Source organism: Hemibagrus wyckioides, linkage group LG24 (genome assembly GCF_019097595.1).
Source record: "Hemibagrus wyckioides isolate EC202008001 linkage group LG24, SWU_Hwy_1.0, whole genome shotgun sequence".
Classification (NCBI taxonomy): Eukaryota; Metazoa; Chordata; class Actinopteri; order Siluriformes; family Bagridae; genus Hemibagrus; species Hemibagrus wyckioides.
In genome coordinates this window covers 10,589,508-10,606,769 of record NC_080733.1, presented here as the reverse complement: position 1 = coordinate 10,606,769, position 17,262 = coordinate 10,589,508, and the positions used below count along the sequence as shown (strand labels likewise).

General features: G+C 39.2%; 1 protein-coding gene across 3 annotated transcripts; it reads left to right on the top strand.

Moving 5' to 3' along the window:
- The first annotated feature begins 61 nt into the window (after window positions 1–61).
- Window positions 62–15,599, top strand: poc1bl (POC1 centriolar protein homolog B (Chlamydomonas), like). 3 transcript variants are annotated; one of them, XM_058377476.1, is made up of 12 exons: window positions 62–484; window positions 3,425–3,574; window positions 4,241–4,668; window positions 6,897–7,066; window positions 9,405–9,594; window positions 9,793–9,978; window positions 10,272–10,389; window positions 10,816–10,992; window positions 11,491–11,622; window positions 12,067–12,177; window positions 13,551–13,703; window positions 13,794–15,599. In XM_058377476.1, the coding sequence occupies exons 3-12, from the start codon at window positions 4,286–4,288 to the stop codon at window positions 13,920–13,922; spliced, it is 1,749 nt and encodes a 582-aa protein (XP_058233459.1). In that variant the 5' UTR covers window positions 62–484; window positions 3,425–3,574; window positions 4,241–4,285; the 3' UTR covers window positions 13,923–15,599. The 3 variants fall into 3 exon arrangements, with proteins under 3 accessions (XP_058233459.1, XP_058233458.1, XP_058233460.1); XM_058377475.1 differs by lacking the exon at window positions 3,425–3,574; XM_058377477.1 differs by lacking the exon at window positions 3,425–3,574 and having other exon boundaries at window positions 67–226.
- Window positions 15,600–17,262: the final 1,663 nt, after the last annotated feature.

Below are 17,262 nucleotides of genomic sequence, written 5' to 3'. Positions count from 1 at the left end.
CAGAATGTTAATCAAAGCCGAGACGGGTAACGCTGTGGTCACGTGACCTGGCAGCGCGTCACAGCGTGTCAAACCTGCGGGCTACGGCATAAAGTGCTAGCTTGAGAGAGTGTCACTTCAAGTCATAATGTTACAAGGAGATTTATTGTTAGCGCTACTTTTTCATCTTGTTCCGGGATCCTGCATATGAATAACACTGAGTGTGTTTGCTGTAGCTGGCAGCAGTGTAAGTAACGTGACTTCAGCAATGCACAGTTAAAAAGAGACGGAGCGCACTTCAGGAATGAGGGCTGGTGTAATGTCCTGCTGAGAATGGAGCTGTGGATGAAGATGTGCTGACAGAGGGCTTGCTTATAACATTACACTGCACTCTATTAAAATAGCTAGCTTGCTAAAACTCCATAGTAATTGTTTTTGAGAAGTTGTTCGGCGAGCTTTGCTTTTCTGCTGCGGTGCTCCAGGAAACACCAAATGCCCAGACCCGGTAGGACCTTTTATCATTTACAAAACAAACCATCAGTCTTTGTGTACTTTGCTAAAAAAACCCTTTTGTCGCTTTCGTCGATATGAAAGCAAGTAGAAGCTTTGTGTCAGTGTATGGCTGTGGCCCGAACAAGGAAGTCTAGAAAACTTTTGAGCAGGAAAAGAAAAGTTAGCTAGCATAGCTCACATCTTACATTTCGCTGACTGTGGCAAAGATGAAGCAGGACCTCCTGTGGTTCTTGGAAAAACTTTTTTCTTTCCTCCTGCTTCCCTGTCTACTGAGACGACCCGTTTTGTTCTTCCTGCATTACTCCTAATGTTTATTTTAACACCAGTGATTCTTTTCAAACTGTTCAGCTGCAGCATTCAGGTCGATATAATCAAAATAATACAGCGAGTCTCGAGGGTTTTTTTGCAGACAGGACTATCTGTGACTAAAATCCCTTCGTGAGGGATTTAATAAATCTCTCTGTCTTTGAATATATATAGGGGTGTAAATTTATAGTATATTCGGGATGTGGTAGTTTAGTGGTTAAGGTGTTGGGTTACTAACCCGAAGGTTGTGAGTATGAATCCCAACTCCACTGAACAAGGCTCTTAACCCTTGTTTGTACAAAATGAGACAAATATAAGTTGCTCTGGATAAGGGTCTTCCAAATGCTGTATATGTACACACATCAAGCATAACTATGACCACCTACCTAATATTGTGTTGGTCCCCCTTTTGCTGCCAAAACAGCCCTGACCCATCATGCACTGTGTATTCTGACACCTTTCTATCAGAACCAGCATTAACTTCTTCAGCAATTCCAGCAACAGTAGCTTGTCTGTTGGATCAGATCACACGGGTCAGCCTTCACTCCCCACATGCATCAGTGAGCCTTGACCGCCCATGACCCTGTCGCCGGTTCATCACTGTTCCTTCCTTGGACCACTTTTGATAGATACTGACCACTGCAGACCGGGAACACCCCACAAGAGCTGCAGTTTTGGAGATGCTCTGATCCAGTCGTCTAGCCATCACAATTTGGCCCTTCATCAAACTCGCTCAAATCCTTATGCTTGCCCATTTTTCCTGCTTCTAACACATCGACTTTAAGGACAAAATGTTCACTTGCTGCATAACAATGTTATGCCTGATCAGTAGGTATATATATATATATATATATATATATATATATATATATATATATATATATATATATATATATATATATATATATATATATATATATATATATATAAAATATGTTAATTGCAGTTTGACATAACTTGTGGTACTGTTTAATAAACTAAACAGTAATATTCTAAATAATATAATTAAAAATAATAATTTGTATTAAACCCATACTAGTCAAGTGTCCAGTTAAGAAGGTTTAATCATCTATGTTCAGTAACTGCTTTATCCTGGTCAGGGTCAGCTTATCCCAGGAATACTGGAAACAAAGCTGGTATACACTTTCAATGGGATGACACTCAGTCACAAGGCATGCCCCCCCCTCCCTCCCCCAACACACACACAAACATTGACACACTCATTCACACCTAGGGGCAATATAGCATAGCTAATATGCTAATATCTAATCAGAGCATGTAAAACTTCACACAGGCAGTAAAAACGCTGAGCTCCTGATCGAGACTGGGACCTAGGTTTAGAAGGAGAAAAAAATCATGGCCTTCGATGTTTTTATATTCAAATACAATACCAACTTTTACACTTCTTACTTTTTTAAGGAATGGCCCGTTGTTCTTTTACAGTTACACTGAACGTTGTGAAATATCTACAATACGAGTTAGCTCCTGTTATCACTTATGTTACAGCATTCATTACCTCACCCTACTGTCAGAGCTGCTGATATAGAAAATACATCAAAACCATCTGGCTAATCATATTTGAGAATTCAATCGAGAATGCCGTGGTATAATTCATTTTAGGAAAACATGTCCAGCTTCCAGCTTGTTTGTCCCTGAAATGAAAATGAATAGTAGTTAGGGCGATATAAATGTGAATTTACACAGTTATTAACACACAAACAATAGACGGTTTAAAGATTATGCATACAAAATAAGCTGGGATTATCTAGTACTCATGCAAAAATGGTTTACGGAGTAATATGGTACTAGGGAAAGAAATAGGAATATGGCACTTAAGGGAAGAAAATGACTGGGGTCATGTGACCTAGTTCTCACACTAAACAACAAAAACTATTCATTATTCACTGTTCATTACACTCATGACCAGTGGACTTACATGAGATGTAAAGCAATGTATCTAATTATCTCTGAGCTGAGATTTTTGTGGCTACACAGGTCTAGGTACTTGTAACCAGATATGGTCACACTTCAGCTTTGTCAGATGTGTGTGAGAGTAAAGCATATTATAATCATCTACTGTAGGTCAGCGATATTCATTTCATTTTAATTCACACTACAGTCATGGGCCAGTCATTGTATTCAGCATAATGTAGTCAATTTGTTAACAGCGTAATACTTCTTAATAGGCAGCAACGTAATGACCGTCCCATTAATGATCGCTTTGTTCTGGATGTCGCTGAGCAATTAGACTTTGGTATATGGCTCGTTGTGCCGTCTCTCATTTCTCATTCAGAAGTAACGTTCTCCTTTTTTGTCACAGAAATCATGGAAATTTAACTTTACCCTCTTTCAGAGCTCCACCGTCATCACAAGTAGACTTATCACTTCTGCTTGTGTCTGGTTTATTGACTGGAAAGGTTGTAGCTGTCACTGGATTGCATCACCTTGTGACTTAGAAGATGTGGTTTAAGAATAGAGCAGCAGAGACCGGAGGACGGTATTGCATCGACCGTCTGCCAGTTCTGCCGTTCGTTCAAATCCGAATCCCTGCCTGTTAAAAAATTAATGCCTGACAATTAAGTGATTACACTGGCGGCCTCTGATGCTGATGATAGATTCTTTTCAGACGCAGCCGTTACCATCTCTGCCAGGTGTCACAGTCAGTTTCACTGATTGCGAGGTCTATTTAGCAGTCATCAGAACAGCTGAGAAATGTCGGAGTATTGCAGAGCACAGTTTGGTGTGGACGAACGATTTCCCTCTGTATCTCATTATGGTGAGGCTTATTTGGAGGTTTTATTTTGTTTTTAAATGTCTGAACCGTGTGTGGCCTAGTCATCAAATCATCATTACAGCTTTGCTCAGGCATGCTGCTCAAATCCGATTGTCATGTCAGCAGGAAAGATTCCCAGCACTTGGAATGTCAGGAAGGAAAACACAAATACAGACAAATTTTACTCCATGCCACATTTGTATGTGGTTACAAATCTAATAGAAATCTGGGTTGATAGACATAATAAACACTAATCAGAGCTTTTTGATGGTACAGTAAAATGTGTGTGTGTGTTGGGGGGGGGATTAACATGACAACAGGTTAAGAGAGAATCTTATTGTAATCAAAGCTGCAACACACATGGCATCCTATAGTTTCAGCATATATTTTCTGAATATATTTAGAAATAACGCTGGATATTGCCATTATGTAAAACCAAAAATAGTGAAATCTCCATGATAAATTTCACTTCACCATATGTGCATTGGTACCATAACAAACAATGTGGATATGCAATGCATGTAACTGGAAGTTTAGTCAAACAATTTATATTTGGTCAGTATAAGATTTGTACCATGAACCAAACCTTTGTCCTAACCTGATCGGTATTTTGCTGTTTTGTAAAATATGAAGTTTATTTTTCTTGTCTTTAACGACACTGTGTTGTAGTGAGCAGCGTCCTTTGATCGGCAGCCGTGAGTGCCGCCAGCAGCCATGAGGATGAGGGTGCACTGGTCGAAGAAGCTGGCTCTTCTGACGAAGGCCGGCTTTTTCCTCTGCGCTCTATGGCTCCTCTACCTCTTCCTGTTCCGCTCATCCAATTCAGCTCCGGCTGAAGACAGCGGCAAACACAGCATTAAGGCCAGGGTCGCAATCACACAGGGAGAAGTGGATGTAGAGACCCTGAAGCGGCCCATTTACCTGAAGCCACCTCCTGACTCGAACGCACAGGGAGAGTGGGGCAGAGCCACCCGACTCAACCTTAACTCCGAGGAGAAAAAGCAAGAGCAGGACAGCATCGAACGCTACGCCATCAACATCTACGCCAGCGACAAGATATCCCTCCATCGCCATATTGAGGATAACAGGATGCATGAGTGAGTTGACCTTCCCCCATTTCGGATTGCAGTCGCATGCAAAACACTAGATTACATAAAGAATAAACAAAAACAGGACTATGCTGTTATAGGAAAATAATCAGAGACAGTATGGTGTGATGAGAGCCAATGCAAAACCACCCTAAAGTTAATTATCCTCCAGTAACAGCAAGTATTTTGTTTCTCTTATGCATATACATTATTGTAACAGTAATTAGATTACTTTTTTCCAAATAAACAATTTTTATATTTTTGATTGACATTGATCCACGAAACGAGTTAGTTCATGTTATCACTTATGTTGTAGTAACTGCTTCTTCTCTCTTAAGCTTCAATTCTTTCTCTATTTAAGCTACAATATCTCATATCAACAAATATACCTTATTATTTTTTATCTTTTTATCTAGAACATCCATCCCTCGGCTCGTTTTCTCCTGAGGTTACAGTAACCTCACAGAGACAGCTTACAATTTTACAGACATGAATGGTGAACAGATGATAGAGTGTAATTTTTACAGCTTGACATGCTCAAAGTGTCCTACTCATTAAAAACCATAATACTGGAGTGTTTTTGACAGATACCAAAAAGTCACTGTGTATGCGGTTAGATTTGAGTCACTGCCTTTTCTGTTCTCTTCTGAGTCACTGTTGTTTTGATGGCTTAAACTTTGCTGAATCCTTTTCTGTGGCAATCACACATACACCACAGATGCAGTAGCAATTATGTTCCACAGTACTGGAGTGTTCAATAAGCAGGACATGAGGTCATTTTTGATGATTATTGATCTGGTTCAATGCCAGATTAGCATCATAGTTGAGTTAATTTAAAGACAGCTATAGCATGCTGCCTTATCATGAATGAAATGACTTGTTTTTGGAAATGTGACCTGGATACCGTGTTCTCCAGGTTATCTCCGATTGTGATTCAGGAACTTTCCACATGTGCGCTTCCCTGTGCTAGATTCCCTGGTGAGGCTAGTTTAAGCACTGTGTAGTTTTATGTTCTGTCATGTTCCATCTCTCTAATGAAACCCAGACCTCATTAGAGAGATGGAAGTTAAAATTCCCATCCAGCCCACTCACTCACACATTCCTTACCCGTTAAAACAAATCAGTCATCTTGGTTTACTTAGTGTTTATACATGTCTTTTGTTAATGAGTCTGACTTTGTCTGACTCTGGCACTTTAGTGCAGTCAACCTTTTCATACACTTTTATAACATACTTTGTAGAGATGTAGGGATATAAAATTTCCCCTTTTTCCCATATTTAGACTGTACTTTGAGAGCTGAGCTAAAAGTTTCGCTCTCTATTACCTATCTACATGTTTGTTGCTGTGAAGTTATCCCTCTTGACATATCACTGCTTGTTTCCATGTTGCCCCCAGTTATCGCCACCACTTACTGCCCCATCGCCCCAGTTATTGCCCCCATTGGTGGCTTTTTTGTTACTTGTCATGATGAGTGATACCTGAAGAACAAGTACCGCTCGAGATTCCGGACTCCTTATTGAAGCTTTTGTGGTAGCGTTTTGGACTAAATCCAGTCCAAAAAACACAAGCTGTCACCTCCTGTTTAGTCAAGGATACTGCTCTCTCATTCTGTTAGCCATTTCTTTCACCCCAGTTCTCACAGACTGGCTTCCGTTCCCCAGACTCTTGTGAAAACAGCTCTGGCATTTTTACCCGATGTGCTAAGAGCTCATTCGCGTTGTGCACCACTATTCTTTCTTTGCACTAAACCTAAATATCAAAAGACCAAAAACAATCCTGAATTTTTGCTTGTATTTGAATAGAATGATCAACTCTATAGGTCATGGTTAACCTGTGTGTTGAATATATATTCTCCAGTGTTTTATGTTTCCTTAAAGAACTTTTGCCACAGCTGTTTTGACATAACATCTGCAGCATTACCACATCAAAATATCTTCACGTTTCAAACCTAGAACTTGTAATGGAATTCACAGGGCATTTGTTAAACATTAAAAATATTAAAAAACATATGTTACACGCGAACAATAACGCTCCTCAGACAAACATGAGAAAAATGTTTTACTAAATCTGTTTAGTTGTATTGAAACATCGCAGTAAATGTTTATTATGGTTAATTACACTTTTATGACATTTTTATGTGCAGTGCAGGTTTTCCATTTGCTTCTTGCAGTAATGGCACATAAAAACAAGTATTTCTTTACAACATGCGCTAATCTTTAATGATTGCATATCGACAGATGTAAAAGCAAAACCTATGACATCCGTCACCTTCCAACAACATCTGTGGTCATCGCCTTCTATAACGAGGCCTGGTCCACCCTGCTCCGAACCATCCACAGTGTCCTGGAGACCACACCTGCTATCCTGCTGAAAGAAATCATTCTTGTTGATGACTTGAGTGACCGAGGTAAGATGGAAAGTTGTGTGCCTGTGTGAATGAGCGAGCAACTCTAGTCACTCCCAAGAGTATTACCTAAATGCTAACTCATCTTGGGTTGAATTCAAGCCTGCCATTTCAGACGTTACGCAGCTTCCTGTGGTTTGAATCTCATCAGATGTAATAAGGAGACGTTTTCTTTTCTGTGTCTCCCGCAAGCTGCCACAGTTGCTCTATGAAGCTCTGCTATTTATTACATTGTCATAGATTATGATCGGAATTCTGATCACAATATAAAAAGGCTGGAGTATGAGTTGGATGGATTTCTATTTGTATAATTTTACTTCAATCAAATGGAGAAGTAAACATGTCATGTTTAGCCTTCTTTTGGACCACTGAGGCTTTTCTTAGGAAATTTAACCAGGATAATTTGCTCCACTTCCCTGTTCACATTCCCATAATGGATTTAGTTTAACAATAGGGCTTACTTTGAGTTCACCTTGACAACAAAAAGCAGATGGTGAACTTCCTGTTTAATCCTTAAAATGCCTGAATATTTCTTCAACCACAGGTTAGTGACCTGGCATCTAGAGCAATGACACTGTTTACCATCTATCATGATAATGTAAAACTGTTAATTTCATTAAAACAACAGAGAAAGGAACATTTTTTTCTTCAACTGACTAAAATGCCATATTTGGCCAGAGATGACTGCCATCGGAATTTAACTGGCTTATGAAAAGTGGGCATTAAAAAGAAAACGCTAGCTTGCAGTTAGTCGTGCAGGAGTGAGGTCATGTATTCGAGTCTGTACAGCCTGTAGCCGGGAACAGAGGCAGTGATTCAACCTCCAAAGTGACATAAAGTTAATGGCCTTGCGGAGGTGGAAAAATTGCTGGACTTCAGTGGAAGATTACGGACAAAGGAGAATTTTGTGAACTTTTAAGTGAATCATGTGCAGTCTGACCAAGGACATAAGCTAACAGGTTAAAAGGGTCAGTTTTGATTTTCAGTTGTCTTTAAAATGGTGTCCGAATTTGACCTGTTTATGGTAGAAAATGCTATTACATACTACTCGCAGAAGAACATTTCCTAATCAAATTGATTTTAGAAGTGAACAGAAGAAGACATCACTTCAACAAGCATTTTTAAGCAACATTTTTTTTTCCTGCATGTTAATACACAATTTATAATTAATATACTTAAAAACATAGAATGCAATAAAATAGTAATTGATGTGGCTAATTAATGCTACAAAGCAGGGGAAGGTTATCGAAAGAGATAAAATGATATCAGCATGCTTCCAGCTCACAATTTTCACTGTCTGAAATGTCATTAAGAAACAGCAGTTAAGTTTTAGCTGACACAGTGTTGCTTGAACAATCCTAATCTGCATGGAAGAGTCATCAGAAGACAATCTTACCTCTAACCTAATTATAGAAACGAATGTCTGACATATGCAATACAATATTTCGATGAGCCAGAGTGGACTAATAAAGGAACACTGGAAATCCTTGCCCACAATCACCCAAGGTACACTATATTGCCAAAGGTTTTGGGACACCCTTCCAAATCATTGAGTTTTTCAGGGGTTGGGCTCGGCCCCTTAGTTCCAGTGAAAGGAACTCTTAATGCTTCAGCATACCAAGACATTTTGGACAATTTCATGCTCCCAACGTTGTGAGAACAGTTTGGTGATGACTCCTTCCTGTTCCAACATGACTGCACACCAGTGCACAAAGCAAGGTCCATAAAGACATGGATGAGCGAGTTTGGTGTGGAGGAACTTCACAGAGTCCTGAAAAGCAACACCTGAATTCAATGATTTGGAGAGGTGTCCCAAAACTTTCGGCAATATAGTGTATGAGTGAAAGAAAAACGTTGCCAGCTAATAAACATTAGGGTGAATCTGTTATGCTTTGGGGTTGTTTGGCATCCATGGGTGCCTGAAATATTGCACAAATAGATATCAGCAAATGCCACACAGTTAGTCAAGAACTGATGCTGTAAAGAGGCTGGTGTCTACAATATGATAATGACCAGGGTGCCCTTTAGCCTTTGATTATAAATGTGCTATTTATAAGTATATTCATTATATATTTATATTCTTTTCTTGATTGAAAGACTGTTAACTGTTTATGATAAGTACTTTACAGAAGTAGTGGATAGAGATCAGCTTGAAATACACTGGAGTATTTCTTGAAGGATTAAGTGTTATATCGGCTAATATATGCCAAGACTGTTAACAAAGATTGTACTGTGCTGCTGATGGATTATGTGTTCGCTGCTGTAAAATACTGTTAACTGATAAAACTGAGTGATAGTGATGCACCCACAGATGCTCATTCTCTCATGGTGGAAATTGCAGGCTATCTGAAATCTCAGTTGGAGGAGTACATTAGCAACCTGGAACGCGTGCGCCTCATCCGCACAAATAAGAGAGAGGGACTGGTCAGAGCTCGGCTTATCGGTGCAACGTATGCCACAGGAGATGTACTCACCTTTCTGGACTGCCACTGTGAGTGTGTGCCTGGATGGATGGAGCCTCTGCTAGAAAGGTATACTCGATCAGATGAGCTCATGGAGAAACACTAATGTGTGGGAAAAAAACAGTGGAAAACTAGCATGGTGATTTTACTAGAATAGCTTTAATGGATAGTTTTACTGACTCAGGAATTCTGAGTCTCTCATAGTGTTTGAATAATAAAAGTTTAGTTTTTACCTTATAGCAATGTTTTATGGGTTTTTTTTTTCAGGATTGCTGAGAAGCAGGACACTGTTATTTGTCCAGTGATTGACACCATTGACTGGAACACATTTGAGTTTTACATGCAGACTGATGAGCCCATGGTGGGTGGTTTTGACTGGCGGCTGACATTCCAGTGGCACAGTGTGCCTTCGGCGGACCGCAAAGAACGGAAATCCCGAATAGACCCCATTAGGTCAGTGTTCAGTTGGCCTCTCGGCAGTTCAGAGTTTTACTTTCCACTGTTTTATGGCTGGAAGAAAGCAGAACTGAAATGTTAAGTCAGTGAATGTAAACTAACCCACACTTACCAAATCAGAAATGTATTAGACAGATCACCAGAAAAGTAAAAGCAACAAAGTACTCCACTACTATAAATGCCCAGACATGATTCTCCCGGGAACCTAGGCTAGTGTCCACCTCTGCTTACTTGTCAATTATATGGATGTGCTGATGGATATCCCTGCCAATGTCCTGCACTCTTCACAGATCTCCCACCATGGCCGGAGGTCTGTTTGCCGTCAGCAAGTCCTACTTTGAATATCTGGGTACTTATGACACAGGCATGGAGGTGTGGGGAGGAGAGAATCTGGAACTTTCCTTCAGGGTACTGTGCTCTCTTGTTTCCAGTTGCATGATTGATTTGATAGTTTTGCGGTCTGGATCATTCACAATTAATTGCACTCTACATATTGGATTCCTTCTGGCATGTAGGTAAAAATCAAGATTGATGGTGCATACTTGCGATTAATGTTTAATGCATTTGGAAACACAATACACTGCAGTGTCTTCAAGAGACCTGAAGGAGCCAGTGTTTAATTGATGGGCTGTAAATAGGTTAACAAGGACTGTCTGAAAATGTCTAATAATATTGATACTGAAGCACAAGGGCAAACTATTCCATGCTGAAAGACAATGATTTCAGAAAGTGGCTGAAGTGTTTAATCTGACTACTAATCACGACTAGCACTTTAATACCAGTGGGCTCTGGTAGGATGCTGATTCTTTCTGTTGTGTGTAATGTTATTTCCAGGTTTGGCAGTGCGGAGGCTCACTGGAGATTCACCCCTGTTCCCATGTGGGTCATGTTTTCCCTAAGAAGGCACCGTATGCCAGGCCAAAGTTTCTCCAGAACACAGTGCGAGCTGCTGAGGTCTGGATGGACTCCTACAAGGACCTTTTCTATAACCGCAACCCTCCTGCTCGTAAGGTACAGACTAGAGGTTTATTTGTGCTATTTTTGTTCTACTGTTAGTTGTACTTAGGATGTACCTTTGAACACCGATAAAGAGAGTAGGCCTTGTGTTTCAAACAATACATTACTCCTCCATGTTAGCAGGTGAATGGCTTCCACGTCATGGTCAGTAAATGTAACTGTCTAAATTTTCTACTTGGCATGTAAAATATGTGCAATCCTTGTGAAAGGCAAACACTCTCGCCTAACTTTGGCAACCGTTTTGGGTGTGAACTTGTTTGGCTAATATTAGCTGTATGTAACTTGTGTTGTGCACACAGATAAGTTAATATACTTTGAATGACTTGTAAGATTAAGATCACATCATCACACAGGAAGCAAAATAAATTCAACAGAAAAAAAAGAAATAGGTTTCATTTAGTTTCTTATATTGTGGATGCATAACATTTGAAATCAGCTTTAATTTTTCTGTTCTACACGTAACAACTCCTGATTACACTTCCATTCTTATAGGTGACATACGGGGACATTTCGGACAGGATTCTCTTACGAGAGCGGCTGAAGTGCAGGAGCTTTGACTGGTATCTAAAGAACATCTACCCAGATCTGCACGTACCCGAGGACAGACCTGACTGGCATGGAGCTGTAAGTGGTATTTTGCTGGAAGTGCAGTTTAATGAGTGGCTTAATGATTAGAATGTTTGGGTTGGGAGTTTAATTTCCTTGCCATGTTTGTCTAACAATTTGCGTGTGCAGATTTCGCATGTTCTTTAGTAGACATACTGAACGTTGTAGGCTAATTGGCATGTCTAAATTGTTTGGAGTGTGTGAATGTGAGTGTGTGCAGGGTTGGCACCCGGTCTAGGGTGCATCCCACCTTGTGCACTGACCATTCTGCTGCCCATATCCCTGCACTTAGAAATCAGTATTAGAAATTAATGGCTGGTTAGTATTTCATTACTTCAGGTTAGGTTTAGGGTTCATAGTTAATGTAGAAACTTAATGTGTTTCCTTGATTATGGTTATCTGTGTTTCTCTACTCGCTGCTAGTACCTTTCTGACATGCCTCTTTTCCTCTTTCTGGTACAGGTGCGTAGCGGTGGGATTCCTTCTGAGTGTCTGGACTACAACGCTCCAGATCACAATCCCACAGGGGCTCACCTGTCTCTGTTCGGCTGCCATGGACAAGGAGGGAATCAGGTAGATAATCATATCTATCCTCTTACTAAAAAAAAAAAAAACACTCTCAAAATGAATGAACAAAAAGTTTGCAATGAATGTCTGAACGATCGCACAACCTGAGAACGAGCCCCAGAGGTGTTTCCTGCACAGTAATCTCATATAACCCAAAGCAGGTATCATGTATCATATCACAGCAAAACTGGATTCCATGGTTAAGCTTGTCATCCTATTTAATTCACCCAGTAGAATAAGCGAATTGTTTGTATGAATGTATATTTAATGATGAGTGTCTCTGGACTGATATCACTGATTATTCATTAATGCTGTGCATCAGATGTCTCTGGAAAAAAAAAAGCACTACGTGTGAGTGAAAATCAACCTTAGCCACATGTCCACAAAGACTGGCCTGTGCATTAAAGATGGATGAGGTTCCTTGTGCAGAATGCCTCATATTGTTTGGGTAAATAAGTTTGTGTTTGACAGGGGCTCTCTCTCTCTTAGTGAGTGAACTTAGTGAACTGAGTGAGTGAATTGTGTCATGAGCTCTTGGCAATTGATTACCTGTCCAGTCATTATGTGATATGCGGTCATCTGATTCAGTAATTCGATTTTTTTTCTGTATAGGGATTAGCGTGTCTAAATCTAAGGTTGAATTTTAAAGTAGAGGTGAATAATCAATGCTCTAGTTAAACCTGGTAATTAAGTAAAGAGTTAAACTGGATGTCTTTGAGTAGGAAAGCCACCATCTGTACTGGGCTGTGGTTCTCAAGGTTGCTGATTTATGACGTACCAAATGAGAAACTGTGTGTTTAACTCTAAAGCTGTGCCTTGCCCTTGAGTGTTATCTTTAGGAGAAAGTCCCAGCTCACTTACTAATTATTAACTTCACCTTCATTTTCCCTCCCTCTGAAGAGGCAGGGAAAATATACAAGAAATGAATGACTTTAAGGCGACTTTATTGGATTCACTCGTTGATTAAAACGTTATTTTATCTGTACAGATTTTATTTTTAATATTTTACCATAAACAAGATTGGACTGTTTTTACAGTAAGGCGTAATTAATTAACTTGCATCCCCGTTGTTTATATACTTATTAAGATGAATAATTTTGTGTTTGTCATTCAAACACACATAGTATTTATTTTACTTTGTTTGTTGTTTGTTTTATACTCTTGGACAGGAGGATGTAGGTTTGAGGAATCAAGGAAGCTTTAACTTTTATAAACATTTTTATAATTGTTAGTAATGTAGTTATTTATTAATTTAGTAAGTAATATTAGATTTTTCTGCAACACTAATGACTTTCTGGAAGTCATTACCACTTTAAGAACTTTAAGGAAGTGCGCTAATAAACAATAATTTTCCCTCTGTGTCTCTTTTTCTTTGCAAGTATTTTGAGTACACCTCATATAAGGAAATTTGCTTCAACTCAATAACCGAGCTGTGTGCGGAGTATACAAATGGCCAGAACCATATAGGCATGAAACACTGTCCCCGTGACGGCGAGCCAGTTCCTCCCACCATCGTCTGGGAATTCAGAGATGTGAGTGTCGCCTCCCACACCACCACGTTCACATACGCCGCTTTAACTTTTTTCTACACTGGAGCTAAACTATTATTTTGTCTTTTCCAGGACGGAAGTATCTATCACCCTCTTTCAGACAAGTGCATAACTGCGTATCGTACAGCAGAGGGGCGGACCGACGTGCAAATGCAAAAATGCTCTAGTGAAAACATGAACCAGAACTGGAAGTTTGAATGATTGTGATTTTGACAGTACGTCAGATTCAAGTTGTGCATTTTATATGAAGTCCAAGCATCAAAACTGTAACTTTGTTCAAACAGCCAGTTTTCATGAATATACATTTCATGTTGCACTGGGAGAACCTATTCGTCAGATCTGAATGGATTTGAGTGGAAGTAAGACGTTCTAAAGCTAAATCTGGGACTAGGAAGCAACTACTGCTGTCAGTTGCTCAGAAAGAATTATAATTTTAACTGTTGTTTATTGAAATGTGGAAGGCCTGTGGCTTGTTGATGAGAAGCTTTGTTCTGTGCCTTTGAAAACCAAAGGTGATGAATTCTCTGCTTGTATTGTATTTTCTCATCAACCAATAATGGTGCAATCCAAATTTCCCTTCAGTAGTAATATGGGGAAGGAAATATAGTTGTGTTGGAACACTAATTGTGTTTACATGATTGCACTATGTATTGATAATTCAGCAGAACTGTAAGTTTTGACTCAAAACGCAGCTTTTATATTTATAAAACTTTATTTTTTAGAAGACAAGTATTTCAGGGAGTGGCAAGAACCTGTTTAGCTTGCTGTACTCTTTATACTCTCGAGTCATGTCATTCTAACCGTGACATTGTTTTTCAAACCAGTTTATATTCGTACCTGTACAAAGCCCTCTTAACGTATGTCCATTATGTTGTGGGTTTATTTCCTAGTAACCTCCACGAGCGTATTCTGTACCAACACACTGTGCCTGATTTGAACAGTGAAATCACTTACAATGACGTCATAGGTTACATATTTCCCCGGTTCGGTTAAAAGCTGATCAAGGAGGTTATACTTTACTTTGTCGACAGATTTAAGAAGAAAAATATCCCTGAAATCAAATCATTTTATGAAAACTGCTGTGCCTTAATCAGATTGTAAGCAAATAATTTTTTAATATCAAATAGAGATGCTCTCCATTTCATTCCTTACATGATGCTAAAGGGGGTAAATTTCTTTTTTTATTTATTTTTTTTATTTTTTTTTTATTTTTATGAATGAATGATCTAGAAATGCATTGAGATGTTTGTTCAGTAGAACCTGTGCACAAATGTTTGACGATATCCATAGAAACCTGCCTCTGCCGTGCCATCCTGGCCATTTTCTGTATTCAAGTGTCTATTTTCATGCTTTGGGTGTAACGTAACGAGTCTTAAATGTTAGCCAAAGGAAAACATTTAAAACTTCTGTTAGTCATTTTCTTCCTTAAGTCTTCCAGATGTCGGAATAACACTGTATAATTTTATGTTTGAAGCAAAATCGTTTTAGTTCGGAAGAGCAGGAGCTCAATTACAGGACCAGTCATTCCTCTGATCTGAAATTCCATGGACATTACAGTACACCGTGGCCTTAAAAAAAAGTCTACATCCTGGACCTTTACATTTGTGATATTAATCAGTCATATCTGAGGAGAAATCTGTTTTTTTTTTATTATTATTATTATGTTTACTGATGTTTGTTTAATCATGGTATAAAGGGACCTTTTAAGTGATGGTGTAAATGAATAATTCCAAACTACTGATTAAGCACAAAGTGTGATGGTTATGTTCATTGTATTGAATCAACCAGTGCCGTTTAAATTAATCAAATATGTTATTTCCCCTTGAACCAATGAGAATCAAACTTTCAGGTCATAAAAACAAGAACCATTTTTCTGAATATTGCCTCTTTCTGTGCTCTGTTGCAGTGCCATCTTGTGGTAAACATTAGATTATTTCCGTTTGTTTCATATTGCATGACTTGAATATGACTCAGGATTATCTGCATGTTAGGTGTGCAGTCTAGCATTGTGCATTACAACAGCCTTTGTCACTTTTACAATAAGAGTACTCAAACCATGTGGCACTCAGATTACCGCTTCATCTGTTGTAGTCTCATCAATTATTGACTTTAATTTGGACAAACATGCATTTTGTTCCACACCATCATGTCAGCTTTCATGGATATCAAGTATCCTGATAGGGAAAAAACAACAACAATCAGAACCTTTTCAGAGAACTACATTTTCTGCCATATGACCAGAAAAACAGTGTGAACCCGTATAATGTTTGCCTACTCAGGTGACGATGCATAATGTTTTAAAAGCTGCTCACTCATTTCTTAGGCTAATATAAGGAAAGGTGTCACTGTGCACCCCTTCGAGTGACATTAAGCTGCAAGTGAGTGTACCAGGTACCAACATGTTTTGCATGATTGATGTGCCTGAAACTCCTATACTAATGGGACAGATAACCATCAGTTCCAGTCATCTTCTCCTGTCATTCAGTCTAGGCCACATGGATCATAACAACATGAGACCTATCTGTCTGCAAAAAAAAAACCCAAAGCATCTTCATCAGGAATAATAGAAAAAATCACACAGCAGCACATTTACCGGCTCAGGGTAAGTGTAAAAAATCACTCCTGTTACCAGTGACGGCTGGTCGTCTAATATCAATCAGCAGCTTGAAAACAGGCTATTAGTGTTGAGCAATGCATTACATCACAGAGTCTAATTAATGACTTAGTAAGAGTGATGTGAGGCAAGGTATTACACACACACACACACACAGAGACTTGGTAAATAGGTAGCAGCATTCCTGACTTGATGACTTGTGTTTCAATTTGAATGCCAACCATGCAAAAGAGAAATGTTATAATGTTAACTAATCGGTTGTTATCTATTATTTTCAGTAAATCTTGATTGCATTCCTCATATCCCATGACTTGTTTTTCAACATATGGTTTTTGCATGATTGCAGATGGACAGCATGTAGCAATAAAATTCAACATAGTGCTTCTTATTCCATCAATAATGAGATTATAGGGTTGATTATATTCTTGCCTTTGTCCTGTGAGCGTGGAAGATTGCATGTTCTCCCTGTGCATCCTCCATGTACACTGTGTGTGTGTATATTATAAACCAATCAGGCATAACATTATGAGCAGTGAGAGATGAAGTGAATAACACTGATTATCTCCTCATCATGGCACCTGTTAGTGGGTGGGATATATTAGGCAGCATGTGAACATTTTGTCCTCAATGTTGATGTGTTAGGTCTGCAGTGCTTACTATCTATCAACAGTATCATTTAAGTGCTGCAAGTCCTTAAAGTCCTGTAAGTATCCTTTAAGTATTGTAATGGAGGCCCTACCTCACAACTTACAGGACTTAAAGTATCTGCTAACATCTTGGTGCCAGACACCACAGCACACCTTCAGGGATCTAGTAGAGTCCATATACCTCGACGGATCAGGGCAGCAAAAGTGGGACCAACAAAATATTAGGTAGCTGGTCATAATGTTATGCCTGATCGGTGTATACCGCTCAGTGAATTGGCAC

Bases quoted from the DNA above. Each gene is read 5' to 3' on its own strand.
- poc1bl (XM_058377475.1), top strand. From the start codon at position 4,286: ATGAGGATGAGGGTGCACTGGTCGAAGAAGCTGGCTCTTCTGACGAAG. The intron at 10,390-10,815 runs GTACTGTGCTCT...TGTTATTTCCAG, and splicing joins ATCTGGAACTTTCCTTCAGG to GTTTGGCAGTGCGGAGGCTC. The intron at 13,704-13,793 runs GTGAGTGTCGCC...TGTCTTTTCCAG, and splicing joins TCGTCTGGGAATTCAGAGAT to GACGGAAGTATCTATCACCC.